General features: G+C 26.1%; 2 protein-coding genes across 5 annotated transcripts in view; both read right to left on the bottom strand.

Moving 5' to 3' along the window:
- Positions 1-16003, bottom strand: part of LOC132920977 (atypical protein kinase C) — a 34296-nt gene that overhangs the window by 18145 nt on the left and 148 nt on the right. The window contains exons 2-10 of one of the 4 annotated variants that reach the window (XM_060983752.1): positions 9941-9991; positions 9740-9861; positions 6813-6902; positions 3912-3962; positions 3741-3826; positions 2796-2970; positions 2618-2728; positions 2391-2560; positions 1504-1738 (exon numbers count right to left, since the gene is read on the bottom strand). In XM_060983752.1, the coding sequence (XP_060839735.1) occupies positions 1504-1738; positions 2391-2560; positions 2618-2728; positions 2796-2970; positions 3741-3826; positions 3912-3962; positions 6813-6902; positions 9740-9861; positions 9941-9990 (1090 nt within the window). In that variant the 5' untranslated portion in view covers position 9991. Of the gene's footprint in view, positions 1-1503; positions 1739-2390; positions 2561-2617; positions 2729-2795; positions 2971-3740; positions 3827-3911; positions 3963-5004; positions 6762-6812; positions 6903-9739; positions 9862-9940; positions 9992-16003 lie in introns of those variants that run through there. The other 3 variants (XM_060983750.1, XM_060983749.1, XM_060983751.1) reach the window with 3 other exon arrangements.
- Positions 13484-15889, bottom strand: LOC132920980 (5'-AMP-activated protein kinase catalytic subunit alpha-2). Its single transcript, XM_060983756.1, has one exon. The coding sequence runs from the start codon at positions 15624-15626 to the stop codon at positions 14043-14045; it is 1584 nt and encodes a 527-aa protein (XP_060839739.1). The 5' UTR covers positions 15627-15889; the 3' UTR covers positions 13484-14042.

Here is a 16003-nt window from a genome sequence, read left to right as displayed (position 1 = left end):
TTGGGTATATCCCAATGAATTCAACTAATATGGCATTTAATAGTCACTAATCACTTCCCGATAAGAAAATTACTGTGAAATGCAATACTGGCTACAACTAGTATAACTGCAAGTTTGCTTAATATTATTCTATTATCTAAGTATATATACATACATGACTGTATACCAATACCTATATTTGATGAGTGTATGGTGGGTGTCACCTGAAATCTTAGAGGGTACAAGTGTATACTCTGCACCCCCTGTAGATATGCCTATGTGTAATTAATTTTTTTCATAATATAACAATTAGTATTTATTATTAAATTGAAATACTTTACTAATATAAAATAGGTAACTTGTCAAAAAAATATTATTAATTATATCCTATAAGTGCCAACAGATTTTAAAAAATAATTGAAATTAATGGGTAGGGAAAACATCAATCCAAATTATTAGTATGACCTTTGTCTACCAAATATGAATACATAAAGGTACAAGAATTTTTTTTTAAATAAAATAATTGAAAATTATATTAAAATTAATAAAAATAAATTAGTATGTTATTTATAGATAAAACCCCAAACATAAAATAGGTAAAATAGGTCTCTGAGTAGGGCTTTAAAATGAATGCACCAAAATTGCTAAATTTATATTGAAAATATGCTCTTAAACCATAAATATACAAAATAATGTAATTTCAAATCTTAAAAAGACAGGTAAAAGTTATTCTGTCAAACAAATTTTGTTAACTTAACTTCCGTTCTATATTATTATTTAGTATTTTATTAGTACTTAATAATATAACATATTAGTTCTTATCTATAAAAATGAATACAAAAATATATTATTATTTTTTTTCTAATAATATTTTATAATATTCTACAAATTCAATTAATTAAATCAACAAATCATTAAGAGGATGTAGAAACCGTATATTATGTTATCTCCGTCTTACAAACATGCGACATAGCAAATTTTCATTCACAAGTTTCAATATTGTGCTGTTAATTTTGATATTAGAGTGAACTGACCTATTATAAAATTTAAAGGTAAGATTATTATCCAGAGCCCCGCGTAACCTTTTATTGATATTGTTTATTTTTAAGTAAGTTATGATAATTTTAAAATGTAGTTTCAAAAAGATCATAACTTACTTAAAAATAATAATATCAATAAAAGGCTACAAGGGGTCCTAGATAATAATCTTACCTTTAAATTTTATAATAGGTCAGTTCATTCTAATATCAAAACTAACAGCACAAACTGATTGAAACTGGTGAACGAAAATTTGCTATGTCTCACATGTGTAAGACAGAAACAACACATGCGGTTTCTACGTCCTCTTAACATAAATTATTTCAATTAGTTTGGTCTTTCTACATACATATAGATATTTTTTTTAAATTTACTTGATTATAAAATTTAAATTAGTTAAAATATTAAACAAATAACTGTATCAAAAACTTCGATGAATTAATATAAAATTTACTATATTAAATCTTAAAAAACAATTGATTATACCTTTAGTATGCAAAAAATTCAAAGCTAAACTTATTTCTGCAGCATAAAATCTAGCATGTTCTTCAGGCAAACGTCTTTGCCTTTGCATATGAAACATTAAGTCACCTCCACGAACAAATTCAATCACAAAAAATAAACGGCTGGCAGTTTGGAAGCAAGAATGGAGACCCACCAAAAATGGATGGTTAGAGGCAGTTTCAAAAACATGTTTTTCTGTTTGAACCCAATCAATATCCTAAAATTAAACAAATATGTATTAATTATTGCACATCTATTATCCAACTAACCAGTTAAATAATATTCAAAATATCACAACCTTGGAAACTTATAATTTTATTATACAAACACTAATAAGTAATAACATATAAATATAAAAAAGTATTGTTTTTGACTGTATATGTTTTAATTTTAAAAGAATGACAAATTATTGAATTTACCAAGTATAAATTGATTAATACAAAATATGTCCATGGTTGTAATCATTTTATTATAAATGAAATAATAAAATCAAGTAAAAAAAATATTTTAGAAGTTATATAATAAATAATATGTTAACTGAAATAAACTTAAAAAAGAGGTTAAATAAAAAAAGAGGTTGGTTGTTCATAAATTAGATTGTCAACCATACCATGGAATTTAAGATAAATGGCTGTTATTTGACAAACAAACAAATAGTAATATACAAATTGCTTTAATTTTAAAAAATATTTTCCTTTATAATACAATTCAAAAAATAATAAATTTCCAACTATTATACAGATTTATAATATAATTCTTCAATGTTGAATTGTAAATAAATAAACTTAGTGATTATTTATTTAACATCATTACATCAATCAATATACATAATGATTTTTAGCTATTATTAATTAAAATATGATAATTACTTCATCATCTGTAACAAGTGCTTTTTTTATAACTTTCATAGCATAAATACATTTTGTTTTTTTGAGTTCAACCATTAACACCTTAGCATAACTTCCACGACCAATAACCCTAATCAGCTCAAAATCAGCAATAGAATATTGACGTGAAACTCCAACCTCTTCATCACCTGCTATAAATATAATTAAACATTAAATAATATCATAACAATATTATTGTGAAATATTACTTTTAGCTTGTGGATCTTCAATGGGAACAGAATCGGCCGATTGATCAATAACAGAATTTTGATCAGAATATTCTTTTAAATCTGGCAAAGCAGTATCAGAGCTAGGTGTACCTATAAATTAATATTATACGCATGAAATATACATGATAATTTTGATAAAATATATTTTTATAATTACTTAAAGATGTTTGTGAGTCACCATTGGTATCATCAATAACTATAGGATCATTAGTGCAAGTTTTTTTACCAAGCTTATGACATTTTTTGTGAATAAGCAATTTGCATTGAATACATTTGAATCCTTGTCGTCCTAATCCCCAAATTCGATCATGACAATAAGCACAAAACGCTCGCTGGTTATAAAATAATAATAATTAAATAGTTATAACTAATAATATTATAGTTAAATAGTAGATTAAATTGAAACAAACTGTTTACATCACTGTTACTATTACATACTAAATTATTGTCATGTACTTGATGCTTAGTAGAAAAACTGCAAAATATTCCCATATTTTATAATTTTAGTAAAAATCATTGAATGAGCATTTAATATAAAGAACGTAGAACACAACATTCAAACTTATCTTATTTGTTAAGAAACATATAGCCTTATAAAATTAATTATTATTACTATTTTTTAATAACTAGTTGATATTTAATTAAACGTCAACATACATTTTATCTTACTTTTATTGTATACAGAATGCAGATACACATAAAAACTAATTGACCTTAGACCTCTTTCTAATGGAAAATATAGTTAATATAATTTAGAACTATAAAAAGATATTAATTGCGTAATAACACGTAAAATAATACAAGTGAATTTAATGTTTAACTGAGTATATTTGTATTATTTTAATTATAATATATCTATAAGCTATATTATACTGATACAATAACACAAAAGGAATCAGTAGTACTACAATAATTAGTAATAATTTGACAACAGTTTTTTAATAGATGTACCTTATTATTAAAAAAACATTAAGAATTTTGATGAAATTTAATAATAGTGTAATTCATAAAAGTCTAATAAAAAATAAAAATAAAAATTTGTTAATTTTCTTAAAATAATTTGGCAACACTAAAATGTATAGGACTCATTTATTACACATACCCTGTTAAACCTTTTTGGTTGAAAAATATGTCCATTCACTCGATACAGTTTTCTCCACCTTCTAGCTCCACGTCTGTATATACTACCTACAAATTATCAATGTATTTCATAGGATAAAAATCTATATTTTCTTCATAGCTTTTATGTTATATTTTAAATTTAAAAACTTACGGTCTTCTCCTTGACAAGGCATTCCTGGTGCTGGTGGAACATTAGGAAAAACTAAAAAAAAATATAAATGATTAATTATTATATAATATTAATAGTCAGTTTAGTAACATTATGTATTTCAAATATTTATGTAAAATAAATAAATCTACTATCTTATACATTCCATATGTAATAAGAGCAATAATTATAAAATCTGGTCTTATTATTCCATTTTTCAAGCATAAAATTTAAAATATACTATAATATATCGATTAAAATAGTTGTAATTCATACATCTATAGCAGGAATGGGCAACTGAAAGTTATTAGAGGGCCAATTTTTAGAAAATAAAAATTTAGCGAGCCAGAGTATAGAGAGCAAAAAAAAAGGTCATTCAAAATATGCATTTTAATTTAGTATAGACGTAGCATAGAATATAGACGATTGACTTTGAAATTGTATGATGTAATTTGAAAATGTAGCTCAGGCCAGATAAAAAAGGTTTGCGGAATGGATGTGGTCCGTGGGCCACCAGTTGCCCAACCCTGATCTATAGCATAAAATAAAGAATTTGATAGTAAGAACTGATTGATTATATATTGTATCTTCCTTCTCAAAAGTCCAACATTTTGTCAAAAATATGTTAAATAATAATGGTATCCTTAAAGTAATAAATATTGAGCACAATACATTCAGAAGAATTTTCAAATTATAATATGAATCTACTTAAATGCATTACTCAATACTAATTTATTTAATTAATATAAAATGTAATTTGATTGTTAACATGCATTGTCTGTGCTTAATGGAACTCAAATTTTAATGTCCAACACATCAGTAATTTAAATTATACCAAATTTGTCAAAACAAAAAATTAGAAACAATATATATTATATAATATACTTAAACCATAAAATTTACAGATTTTTATGTTTAAACAAACATAAGTAAATTTAATTATTGTCTAATAATAATGAATTATAATTACTAATAATACTTTACTAAATGTCCACTAATATAGCTACTACTACAACTACACATGAAACACGCACACATCTACACACTAACATATCCATATATTTACAAACGATTATGATTTTTTTGGCAACATTACCATTGTATTTGTTACCTGTGGCGTAAACATGGTCTTCATCATCAGATATAGAAGGAGATGGTGATGGGTCGTGAACACTGCAAGGATAATGTTGTACAATAGGAGTAGATTGGTAACCAAAACAATTTATGTTTTGTCGCATAGTCATATTTGATCCACACGAATCTGGCAAACTTAGTGAAGTAGGAGGAGCATACAAATGACGTGGTGGTGGTGTTCTAGGCCGAGAAGGAGGAATAGCCTGATTCAACAATAGAGATAATGAACCAGGCCCTGTGAATTCTATATCTCCAAGTGAAGGACGACGGTAAAATGTGGAAGTATGATGATAGTCATCATCTTCTATAGAACCAAAACTACTAGTGCTGTGCAAGGACTGATGTTGGTAATACGATGTAGATGGAGGAGCTGGGGTGGAAATCGGTACATGATGGTTATAAAAACCCAAAGATGAAGATTGCCGTTTTGGTGACTTGCCTCGGTCAGAAACAGTTGATGCACTCCAGTAACCCCAAGCCATAATGGACTAATTTATTTTCACTTTCTTTAAGTTCAAAATGTTGTTTTAACACTTATGAATCCCAAAAAAAGTTGTGTTGAATTAAAAAAAAGCAAGAGTAAAGCTGAATAAATCGGAAAAACGTAATGATTTAAAAATATAACCAAAATATCCGCCCCTTAAAAATGTATTATTAATTCATGAATATGATAAAAAAAAAAACCCAAATATTCGCATATAATTAACTAGTGACTAATGATAAATAACTAGAAAAATATATCAATAATAATTGATCCGATCATCCATGAATAACGAATCTCATTAACAAGCAATTGATTGAACATGGGTGGCACGTTGTATTATTATTGATGATGATAAATTAATAAATAAATATAATATATATAAGCGAATAGAATTCACAAAATATTAATATGTTTTTAATTAAACAAAATTTTAAAACGCGTATAAAGAATCAACATTAATTAGATAATCTAGATAAGTTATCAACCAATACGTAAACGCACAAACCATCACGAAAATACGAACAGACACGTTGTACACGATACGAGAAAGCGTTCATCAACTGCCGCGCAACCCGACGACAAATTGAAAAATCAATAATAATAATAATAATAGTAGTAGTAGAAAAAAACCTACTGTACTAACGCCCTACAAGCCACACGAAACTGTTTACTTTCAACAATTATTATTGTCATTACACCGAATGCGTTATGAACGAATTAGTATTTTTACCGTCGACATAATAAACCACAACGCGATGTGTATTGAGCTTTTTGGAGACACAACACGCACTTCTTGTACCGCTGTCCGTACGGAGGTTCCACCCTAAAATCAAAACACCAGAGCGCCGAATCCGGCATTACGTACCGTACTTCCCCGCTCGGCCCGTTCACGAAACCACCGTAGGGGCGAGGGGATATCCCACCTGATTCCTAACACCCTCACCGCCACTGTTCAAGCTGTACCCGTGACCCATGTACCTAACCAAAAGGTGTTGGGGACACCAATGCTAAGGGGGGCAAGAATGGCACAAATAATAAGAATAATAAAGTTATATTGTAGTTGCAGTTTTGCCGCATTTGACTAACGATAACGAGGGACTTAAAGTTTGAGTACCATTACATACACATTGCTATTACCTATGCATAATACATTAATACCTGTACATCAAGATTATTTTCATTTAAATAATACCCTATGTGACATGTGTCAAGGGAAAATTATAATGGACATTGAAAATATTGTATTCAATTTATCAAGGAGTGGGTGGAAGAGGGTTTGGACTTACCGTGTATCGTTAATTCGGAATCTTTATTGAGTTCGTATAATCGAACGGCTTCATCCAATTCCATTTGTGTAGATAATATACACGGATCGCCTAAATGTAAAAATAATTTATTTTAATATAGTCAATATATATTATATAAAAAAACAATTGCGAATTTTAAATTATTTATGTTAGTTGCATTTATTACGATCTATTTTAATTTGTGGTATGTTTATTATTTTTATCATTAATATTTAATGCACGCAAAAATGTACCTATCTGCTTATTCGTTCATATGCTAGGACATTTATATAGAATTACTTGCATTATATTTTTGAACCATATATCATAATTTTAACAAAAAATAGTACAAAATAATAAATATAGCACTTTCATTATTGAAACATAAATTTATTTAGACATATATTTCGAGAATTTGAGATTAATAAAAATTGTATATGGTTTGGAGTTTTTGATGAATATTTGAAGTTGTTATTAATAGTACCTGATAAGTCAGGGAAAAAATTAATAATAACAAAAAGAGAAAAAAAATACATCAATAATTAGGTATCATATATTAATAGTTAATCCTATTCATGGAAGATTATAGTCACTAATGATAAATGAGTTAATAAGTTGGGTACAGTTCTTAACATTTTTATTATAGAATAAAGAGACATTTAACAAAATGGCTTTGGATTAATATATCATTAATAGTAACATATTATAGTTTAATTACAATTTAAAAATTGTTCGATTTACATCATAACATTTATAACCATTATTATATAATAAATAGGTAAGTACTAAATAGTTAAGAATGTTAAGATTAAGTTAGATTAGTAGTTGAAAAAATATAATATTCCAAATATTTTTAATGCAACAAAGGTAAATAAAAAATATGGTAATAAAGCTAATTTTATAAAATCTAGGATTGGGTTTCAGAGTTATTAAATCTTATATATTATGTACCAAGCATAATAATCTCTAAAAATAGTTTTAATATAAAACAGATGAAATATTTACTCTACTACATATTATTATACTCAGAAACTTATTAAATATAATATAATGTTAATATATTAATATTAATTTTAGTTATATTAAATATTCAAATCATCATAGTCCCTACAGTCTATAGATTTAAACTCATTATCCTAGGCTTTTATCCTTAGAAATTCTGAGTTTTATTAGCTCAGAAATAACTCATTTCAATTTATAATTATTTACATCAAAATTTCGATAAAAAAAAAAGAAATTTGTATCATCCTATGTCTTTAAAGAATACTTAAAAATTTGAAAATTTAAATTTAAATAAATGCATTATTAAATGATAAAATGAAAGTAGACATGCTTGGTAAATCGATCGGTATACTAAGGTTGAGAATATATATTTTTATTTGTTCAAAATGTATATTCGTTGATAGCTGTTCTTTCATTATGCATGCATACATACAATTGAACCACATAGTCACAATTTATACCAAAAAATAAGTAAGAGTTATGTCTAGATTAAGCAATTTGATTCCATCCTAAGAAACTTTATAACCAAGCCTAAGATGAAAATTAATTAGTTTGATGGATATAGGTCAAATAAATCTGACTGCTGTTAATAATTTTAGCAATTTAGCAACCTCTAAAATTTAGGTTTTGATGAGCATATATTTATTATTTATATCTATATAATTGTTTTTTGTTTCTCTAATAAAAAAAAGTTATTTATTAACCAAATAATAAACATAGTTTTTTTAATTTAAAAAAATTATCATTTAAATCTATTTGGTGAATAATAATTATTAATTAATTATGCATCACACTTATTAATGATTTGGTTTCATCTTATAAATGTACAACATAGCAAAATAAATTTGCATTTAGTAGATTCAATTGTAGGTTGTTAGTTTTTCCTTCACAATAATCCATTTTATTGTTATTTTTAGGATTAGAGTGAATTAACATATTACAGATAAAATTATCTAAGAAATCTTGGAAGTAATAATTAATATTTTAATTTTTAAGTATGTTAGATTGTTTAATTAATTAAAGATATACCTCTAATTTACCTAAAAAATAAGAAGGTTTAATATTAGAGTAAATGAAATGTTGTGAACGAAAAATTTATCATTTTCTACATATGTAACAGAGGAAACATAAGATGGATGTAGCGTTTTCTTGAGGTAAAAAAATTATCCATATCTATAAGTTTGGTATTTTTACAGTATTTTAATTTGTAACAGAGTTATGAACTTATGAGTTCTTTTAAATTATAGTATTTTACATACTCTTAACTTATTTAAAAACATATATGCTTTAAAAAATCAGTGAACAGATTATTTTCTTACCTTTAAGAGGTAGACCTGCATGTGTTGTCTCTATCTTAGTAACGTACATTATAGCAAATTTGTGTTCAGCAGAACAAATTTTGTGAAGTAAGCTTTAATATTAGAATAAATTTACCTATTATCAAATTTAAAGGTAGCAATATTATCTAAAAATGTCATTTTCTTTTATTGATATTATCATTTTTAAGTGAGTTATAACTATGTAAAATATTACAAATTTAAAATGTTCATAAATCACTTTAAAATAATATCAATAAGAGCATATGACATTTCCTAGAGAATATTTTTAGTTTTAAATTTGATAATAAGTTAATTTACTCTATTATTAAAGCTAATAACACAAAATTATTAATCAAAGATAAACAATACTAAATGTATGCTTGTAAGGCGTACATAAATATCACACTTTACTTTTTTAATATACTTGAAGAAATTTATAATAAGAAAATACAAACATAAGATAGCATAATTTTAATTATTTTTTTTAAAAACCAATATTTTAATAATAAATTTTAAATGAAATATTTAAAAAAAAATAATTATACATATATTTTTTTTCATATTTTTATTTTTAAATTTAATATTATTATAAGAAAAAGTAATTACCTTCTTCATCAACCCATTTCATTGTGAAATCTTGATCAGATGAAAACCGACAAATAACCATCATTTCGTATCGCAGTTGGTCAACAGTTATTTTTGGGTCTATGTATGTAATCATAACTTCCCTAAAACAAATATTTGAAACGTTAGTAACTGAATTCTTAATTAAAATAAAAAAATATTTAACATTATTCATTAACTTACCCATTGAAAGCCGTTTTTACACGGATTTCAGGTACATCCACGGTAGGCATCCTAAACATTCAAATACATACTAATGATTAAACAGATATCAATATAAATAATAATTATTAGTTCAAATCAAATGTATTAACTAATAATGTCGTAATTCGTCTCTATATTCTATTTATTTGGCAATTAAAAATATTATTAGTAAATTATATATTTATTTGAATCTGGACTATTTCAACAATTCTTTATCTTGGCCATATCATATGTAACATTTTCAACATAATCAATGTATTAGCTAATAATGTATTCTAATAAATATAAAAAACAATTTTTGTCTCGCAGTTATATTATTATGTTTATAGTCCCATTGTTCTATTTTACAACCAATATACTACATAATAATATAAAAAATATAATATATTAAACTGTTAATATAATATTAGAATTATCAACTATTAATATTATTTCTAATAGAAAAATATTTGGATAAATAAAGTAAGCAAATAAAAATAATATAAAAATGTATACAGGAAGTTTAAAACAAAATGGTTATTTTATCAAAAAATACTTAAAAATTCATACTGATAATTGGGATTATAATAATTATTGTAACTGATATCCCCTCATCCCTAAAAAAATAGATGCCTTTTGTATTATTTTCCATTTTAATATTTTATTAAATTAAAAAATAATAATAATAATTTTCGAAAATCAGAAATTAAATCATCAACTTAATAATATCTCAGAACTATCTAAAATTTAGATTTTTAATGGTTTGTAATGTCTATCAAAAAATGTCAATCAAATGTTTGTTTTATTTTTTAATCAAGTACTCAAACATTCAATTAAAATCTAGCAATCAAAACTCAAATACAGAATTATATAAATATATATAGTACTATAAGGTGTCATTTATGTATTAATGTACAGTTAAGGACTGGCCCACCACAAGCCTAGATTTGAACCCACTTGATTATGGGTTATAGAACATTTTAAAAATAAGTGTGTAAAAAATGACACGCAAATTTGGAGTTACTCAAGCGAAGCATTGTGAAGGCAGCAGCAGAAATACCGTTGGAGACGATTCGTACAAATATTGAACAGTGATCGGATTGTTTACGTCGTTGTATTTAAAACGAAGGAGGACATTTTCAATAATTTATATAGTTTGAATTGTAATTAGCTATACTGTTCAAATATATTTATAAAATTGTTGTACAATGTGTTATTCTTGAGTTATATACGTGAACTGTTTTAATATTTAAATCTGTGTGTGTGCAGATGATAAGGCAATTATATCAGTACATGAAGACCCATACATTGTTTCTTCAAATCTTCAAAAACACCTTGACCTAATGTCTGTCTGGTATGAAAAATGGCGAGTTAAAGTAAACCAATCAAAATCCATTCACTCTTCGTCTCCTTCCCTGCCCAGAAGTCTCCAAGTAACATACCAATTTCATCATCCTAGTCCATAAAGACTTAGACCTAACCTTTGGCCGTCGCCTTACCTAGGGACTGCATATCAGAACAAAAAACTCGCTCTAAACGAACGACTACGCTCAATTAAAACACTAAAATCCAATCAACACATCAAGCTAAACACTAAAATTCTCATACATAAATCATTAATCAAGCCAATGTCGACTAAGGCCTACAACTATGGGAAAATGCAAAAAAAACCAATGTAAATAAAATCCAAACCATTCAAAATAAAATTAACTTAATTGAGTATTTTTATTTCTTAATGTGCAAAAAAGCATATTTACTTTGAATATAACAGTCAAATTTAAAATAATATAACTTAAATTTAAAAACTCTTTAAAGTTTAAATTAATTAATACTATTTTATATATTATTAATGATTTACAATTTCTTTATTTACTTACATATTTTTAACATTAAATTATAGAGAGGCAAAATCAAATCTTGGAGGGCAACTTGCCTCCTGCTTATAAGTCATAATTAACTTAAAAATTATAATTATTCAATAACCTCCAACATTTAGGTTCATACTGTAATATTTATATTAGTTCTGCCAAACACAAATTTTTTTAAGTGTAATATGTTTTTACAATATGCAGTAATCACATATGGGTGTGACATCTTTTTAATGTACTCTTTACTTGATTAAAGAAGCATTATATTATTTCATAAACATGGAAATATCTTAAAAATGTAACCTCGAATGTAACTATAAATAATGAATAATTTTTTTTTAGGAATAATCAAATAATTATGAAACCATAATAAACCATATCTATTAACATAATTGCTCTTAATGGAAGAATGAAATGTGTTTTTAATGAAGTTCATTAGTGTTTGTTTGTTACAAAAATACCTTATTTTAAAATGATTTTAAATATTAAGAAAAAGCCGTACCTTCATGTATTGTTTTATTTTACTAATGTATACCATACTTAAGTATAAGTCTAGCAATTCTAATTGTATGTGTTTACCTTGAATATTGGAGAGAAATGATTTATTATCAAAAATCAGACTTAAAAGCGAGAACATTTTTGTTTCTCTTGTTGGATTTTAATTTTTAAGCGAGTTAAAGAATTTTAAATATTAATATTTAAAAATTAAAGTATCTTAAAAACCAATAAGAAAACTCAGAAAATGTTCTTAATTTCAAGTTTGATTATAGATCAAATTTCACCAAAATTTAAGATAATACAAAATGGGAACTCCTAGATGTACATTTTGGTATGTTAATTGTTAGTTTGTTAGTAAGACAAAGACATTGCACAAATGGACATTGTGTTCTCTCGTTAAATATTTAAAAAATTCAAAACAAATCAATATAATACAACAATTTTATTGTAAAAAAAAACTTTTCTCACAAAATATAACAATACATACAAATATACTATGAATATAATATATTATATTCATCCAATATGTAATTATACATTTGGCATATAAAATTTTAATTTAGGACTATTTAAAAAAATCACATCTTAAGGATTTAATTAAGTTAAAAATGTAATTAGTAGAATAGTTATTTATAAGTTATAAGTACACTATACAATACAATATTTAAACCAAACATAATTAGTTCAGATACTATATTTTAAATGTAGCCAATTTTGTAAACAATCAAAGTATAGTACATGGAAGTTAAAAAAAATGTATTTTTTAATCAAGTCTTGAAACAGTTTTATTCTTTATTGATTACAAGTAAAAACTTAGTTATATTTAAATGTAAATGTAAAAGTGACATAAAAATATAACTTAATTATTTGATCAAAAACTTTAAAAATTAATATAGTAATTAATAACAATTGACAACTTATCACTTATTATTTATTACAAACCCAAATAAAACACAGTAAAAATTATTTAATCTTATAAAAATAATGAATATATTAAAATTGTTGATTTTCTTCATTCTTTCATGCCTGAAAAGCACAATATATATTTTATTTTATGTTGAAAAATTCGAATTTAAAAATCTAAACATAATGCTTTTATCTGCATATAAATATTTTATAGTTATAGTATAACAATAGGTAGTTTATATAGCATTTTCAAACATAAATTATAAAAAAATACATCTTTTGGGTATCTTATGTTATTTTATGACTTGAGATTTAATACATAGTATTACTCTCGAAACATACATGATAAAAATAAACAATGAAATAAAAGTAGTTACATATAAGCAACTATAAAATGTTACACTTATTAGAACAATCATATAATATATAGGTACAAGATCATTTAAATGTTCTGTTAATAAAATCTGTTTTTACGAGAAAATTTGTCAGTGATTAGTGCATCCCGTATTTCAAAATTGTGTTCCCCCAAATTTTGTTTAAGGTGTACCTAGCGTATACTGTATAGTATAGATGTATGGTCACATAGAGGGGGAATAACCTAGTATGCACAACCTAGTATGTTCTCTGATGGGATAGATTGATTGAATCTCTCACAAATTTCATTACAAAAAATTTATATGGACATGTACTTATAAATATAATGAGAAAATTATACAAAAAAAAACAACTAATTGCTTATCTAAGGATAACATTTACTTCTTTAACAATTTGGTATATACCTATTACTTACATTCAATAATTGCAACAGATATTTATTTTGTATTTATTAATTAATGGGCTAGTTGGGTAATCAAAGATGCACACATTTCAAAAAATTCCATTGTATGGTGTCCTGTACACTTTTTTTGTGGTTGTACAGCAATATCTTGTCTTGGAGATTGATTTTCAATTTCTAAAGTTGGTGCAGGTAAATTTCCATTTTCCAACTGATCATTTGTTAAACTCTTAAAATCTAACAAATAGCTTTTGTAGTCCACTTGATACAGTTGCAGTGAGATCATGATATAATTATCAGTTTTTTGATTCATGTGTCTTACTTGAACATGATAAGGATTTATTACTTTCCATTGAAAATTCAATGCTTTCATTGCTCTATATACTTCATTCATAATATCTGTAGGCCTGCTTTGAGATCTTATGCCTAAATGCCATTTAGCTCTTTTCATTGGAGATCCTCTGGCACCTTGATCTATAGATAGAGCACGTTCTCTTTGAGATATTATTCTTTCAGGATGTGGTTTTGCAACTGAATTTAAAGCTGATGTCTCTAGACTTCCTCCTGTTGGAGGTGGACTACTAGCAATATAAAAATCTTTTAATTCTGCTTTAGCTGCTTCATCAGCAATTCGTTTATTATCAATTATTAAATGGTAAGCAATACCTAATTGATCATGTGGATCACCACTTAATAAAGCATTATGAACTTCAGAATCTTTTACACTAAATTTTTCACAAACTTCATTAACAGCATCTGTATCAATCACTGAAGAATCTCGGTCAACTGGTGAAGGGAAAAGATATGCAGGTAGTTCATGCTGGAACCATTCGTGTTTTTTAATATCTTCAATAGATGCTCTTTTCATTGGATCTACTTGTAACATATGACACAGCAAACTAACAACAGATTTGTTTAAATAATCTGGTATAGGAAAGATACCAGATTTAATTTTTCGAAATAAAGTTGGCACGTGTTCATCATCAAAAGGCAAAGAACCACATAATAATGCATATAAAATAACACCACACGACCAAATATCTACCTCAGGTCCAGCATACAACTTTCCTGAAATAACTTCTGGTGCAGCATAGTTAGGTGATCCACAACTTGTTCTTAAAAATTCTCCATCCATCATCATGTTTGATAAGCCAAAATCAGCAATTTTAACATGAAGATTATGATCTAATAATAAGTTTTCTGGTTTTAAATCTCTATGTACAATCATGTGTCTATGACAATAATCAACGCCAGATATGATTTGTTGAAAGAAACGACGAGCTTCAAATTCCTTAAGTTTACCGTGTTTTACTATATAATCAAATAGTTCTCCACCAGATACATACTCCATTATCATGAATATATCAGTAGGAGTGCTGATAACTTGATACAGTTTAATAATGTGAGGATGACGGAAGAGTTTGAGATTTTGAATTTCTCGACGTATTTTTCCAACTACATCTAGACTCTTTATCTTCTGTCTATTGAGTATTTTGACAGCCACCTTGTGCTTGGTGAGCTGATGTTCACCAATTTTAACTTTACCAAATGTACCAACACCAAGTGTCTGTCCAAGTATATAATGACCTATTTTGACAATTGGTTGTTGTTGACTGCTAGCGGGTTTTACCTCAGCCATTTTTTACAAGATTCCTTTGTTTTACAGCAATGGACACATACGATATTTCTCAAGCACTGGAGATAAAAATCGAAACAGCAAACTAATACTATTTTACTTAATTAAAACACGCGTAACCGAGATAATTTAAGGACCGCGGAAACACAACAATAATTGCATCGGAAATCGGAATATTTTGAAGGCCGATCTCGATCCCACTTATATTCGGAGAAAAAAAAATAAACACATAAACATTACATACACACGCAGACAAGCGCGCGCACGTAAACGTAGTGCCTGTCTTGTAATCAAATCGATTGTATTATGAGTACAGAACTACCGCGCTGGTAGTTAACCTCATTGAGGTTCGGCGAAATTTTACCGAAATAAAAAAATTG

This window comes from Rhopalosiphum padi, chromosome 2, assembly GCF_020882245.1.
Source record: "Rhopalosiphum padi isolate XX-2018 chromosome 2, ASM2088224v1, whole genome shotgun sequence".
Taxonomy (NCBI): domain Eukaryota; kingdom Metazoa; phylum Arthropoda; class Insecta; order Hemiptera; family Aphididae; genus Rhopalosiphum; species Rhopalosiphum padi.
The sequence above is the reverse complement of the archived record's forward strand: the minus strand, read 5'-3'. Positions and strand labels throughout refer to the sequence as shown.

Coding starts and splice junctions, on each gene's coding strand:
- LOC132920980 (XM_060983756.1), bottom strand. CDS start 15,626: ATGGCTGAGGTAAAACCCGCTAGCAGTCAACAACAACCAATTGTCAAA.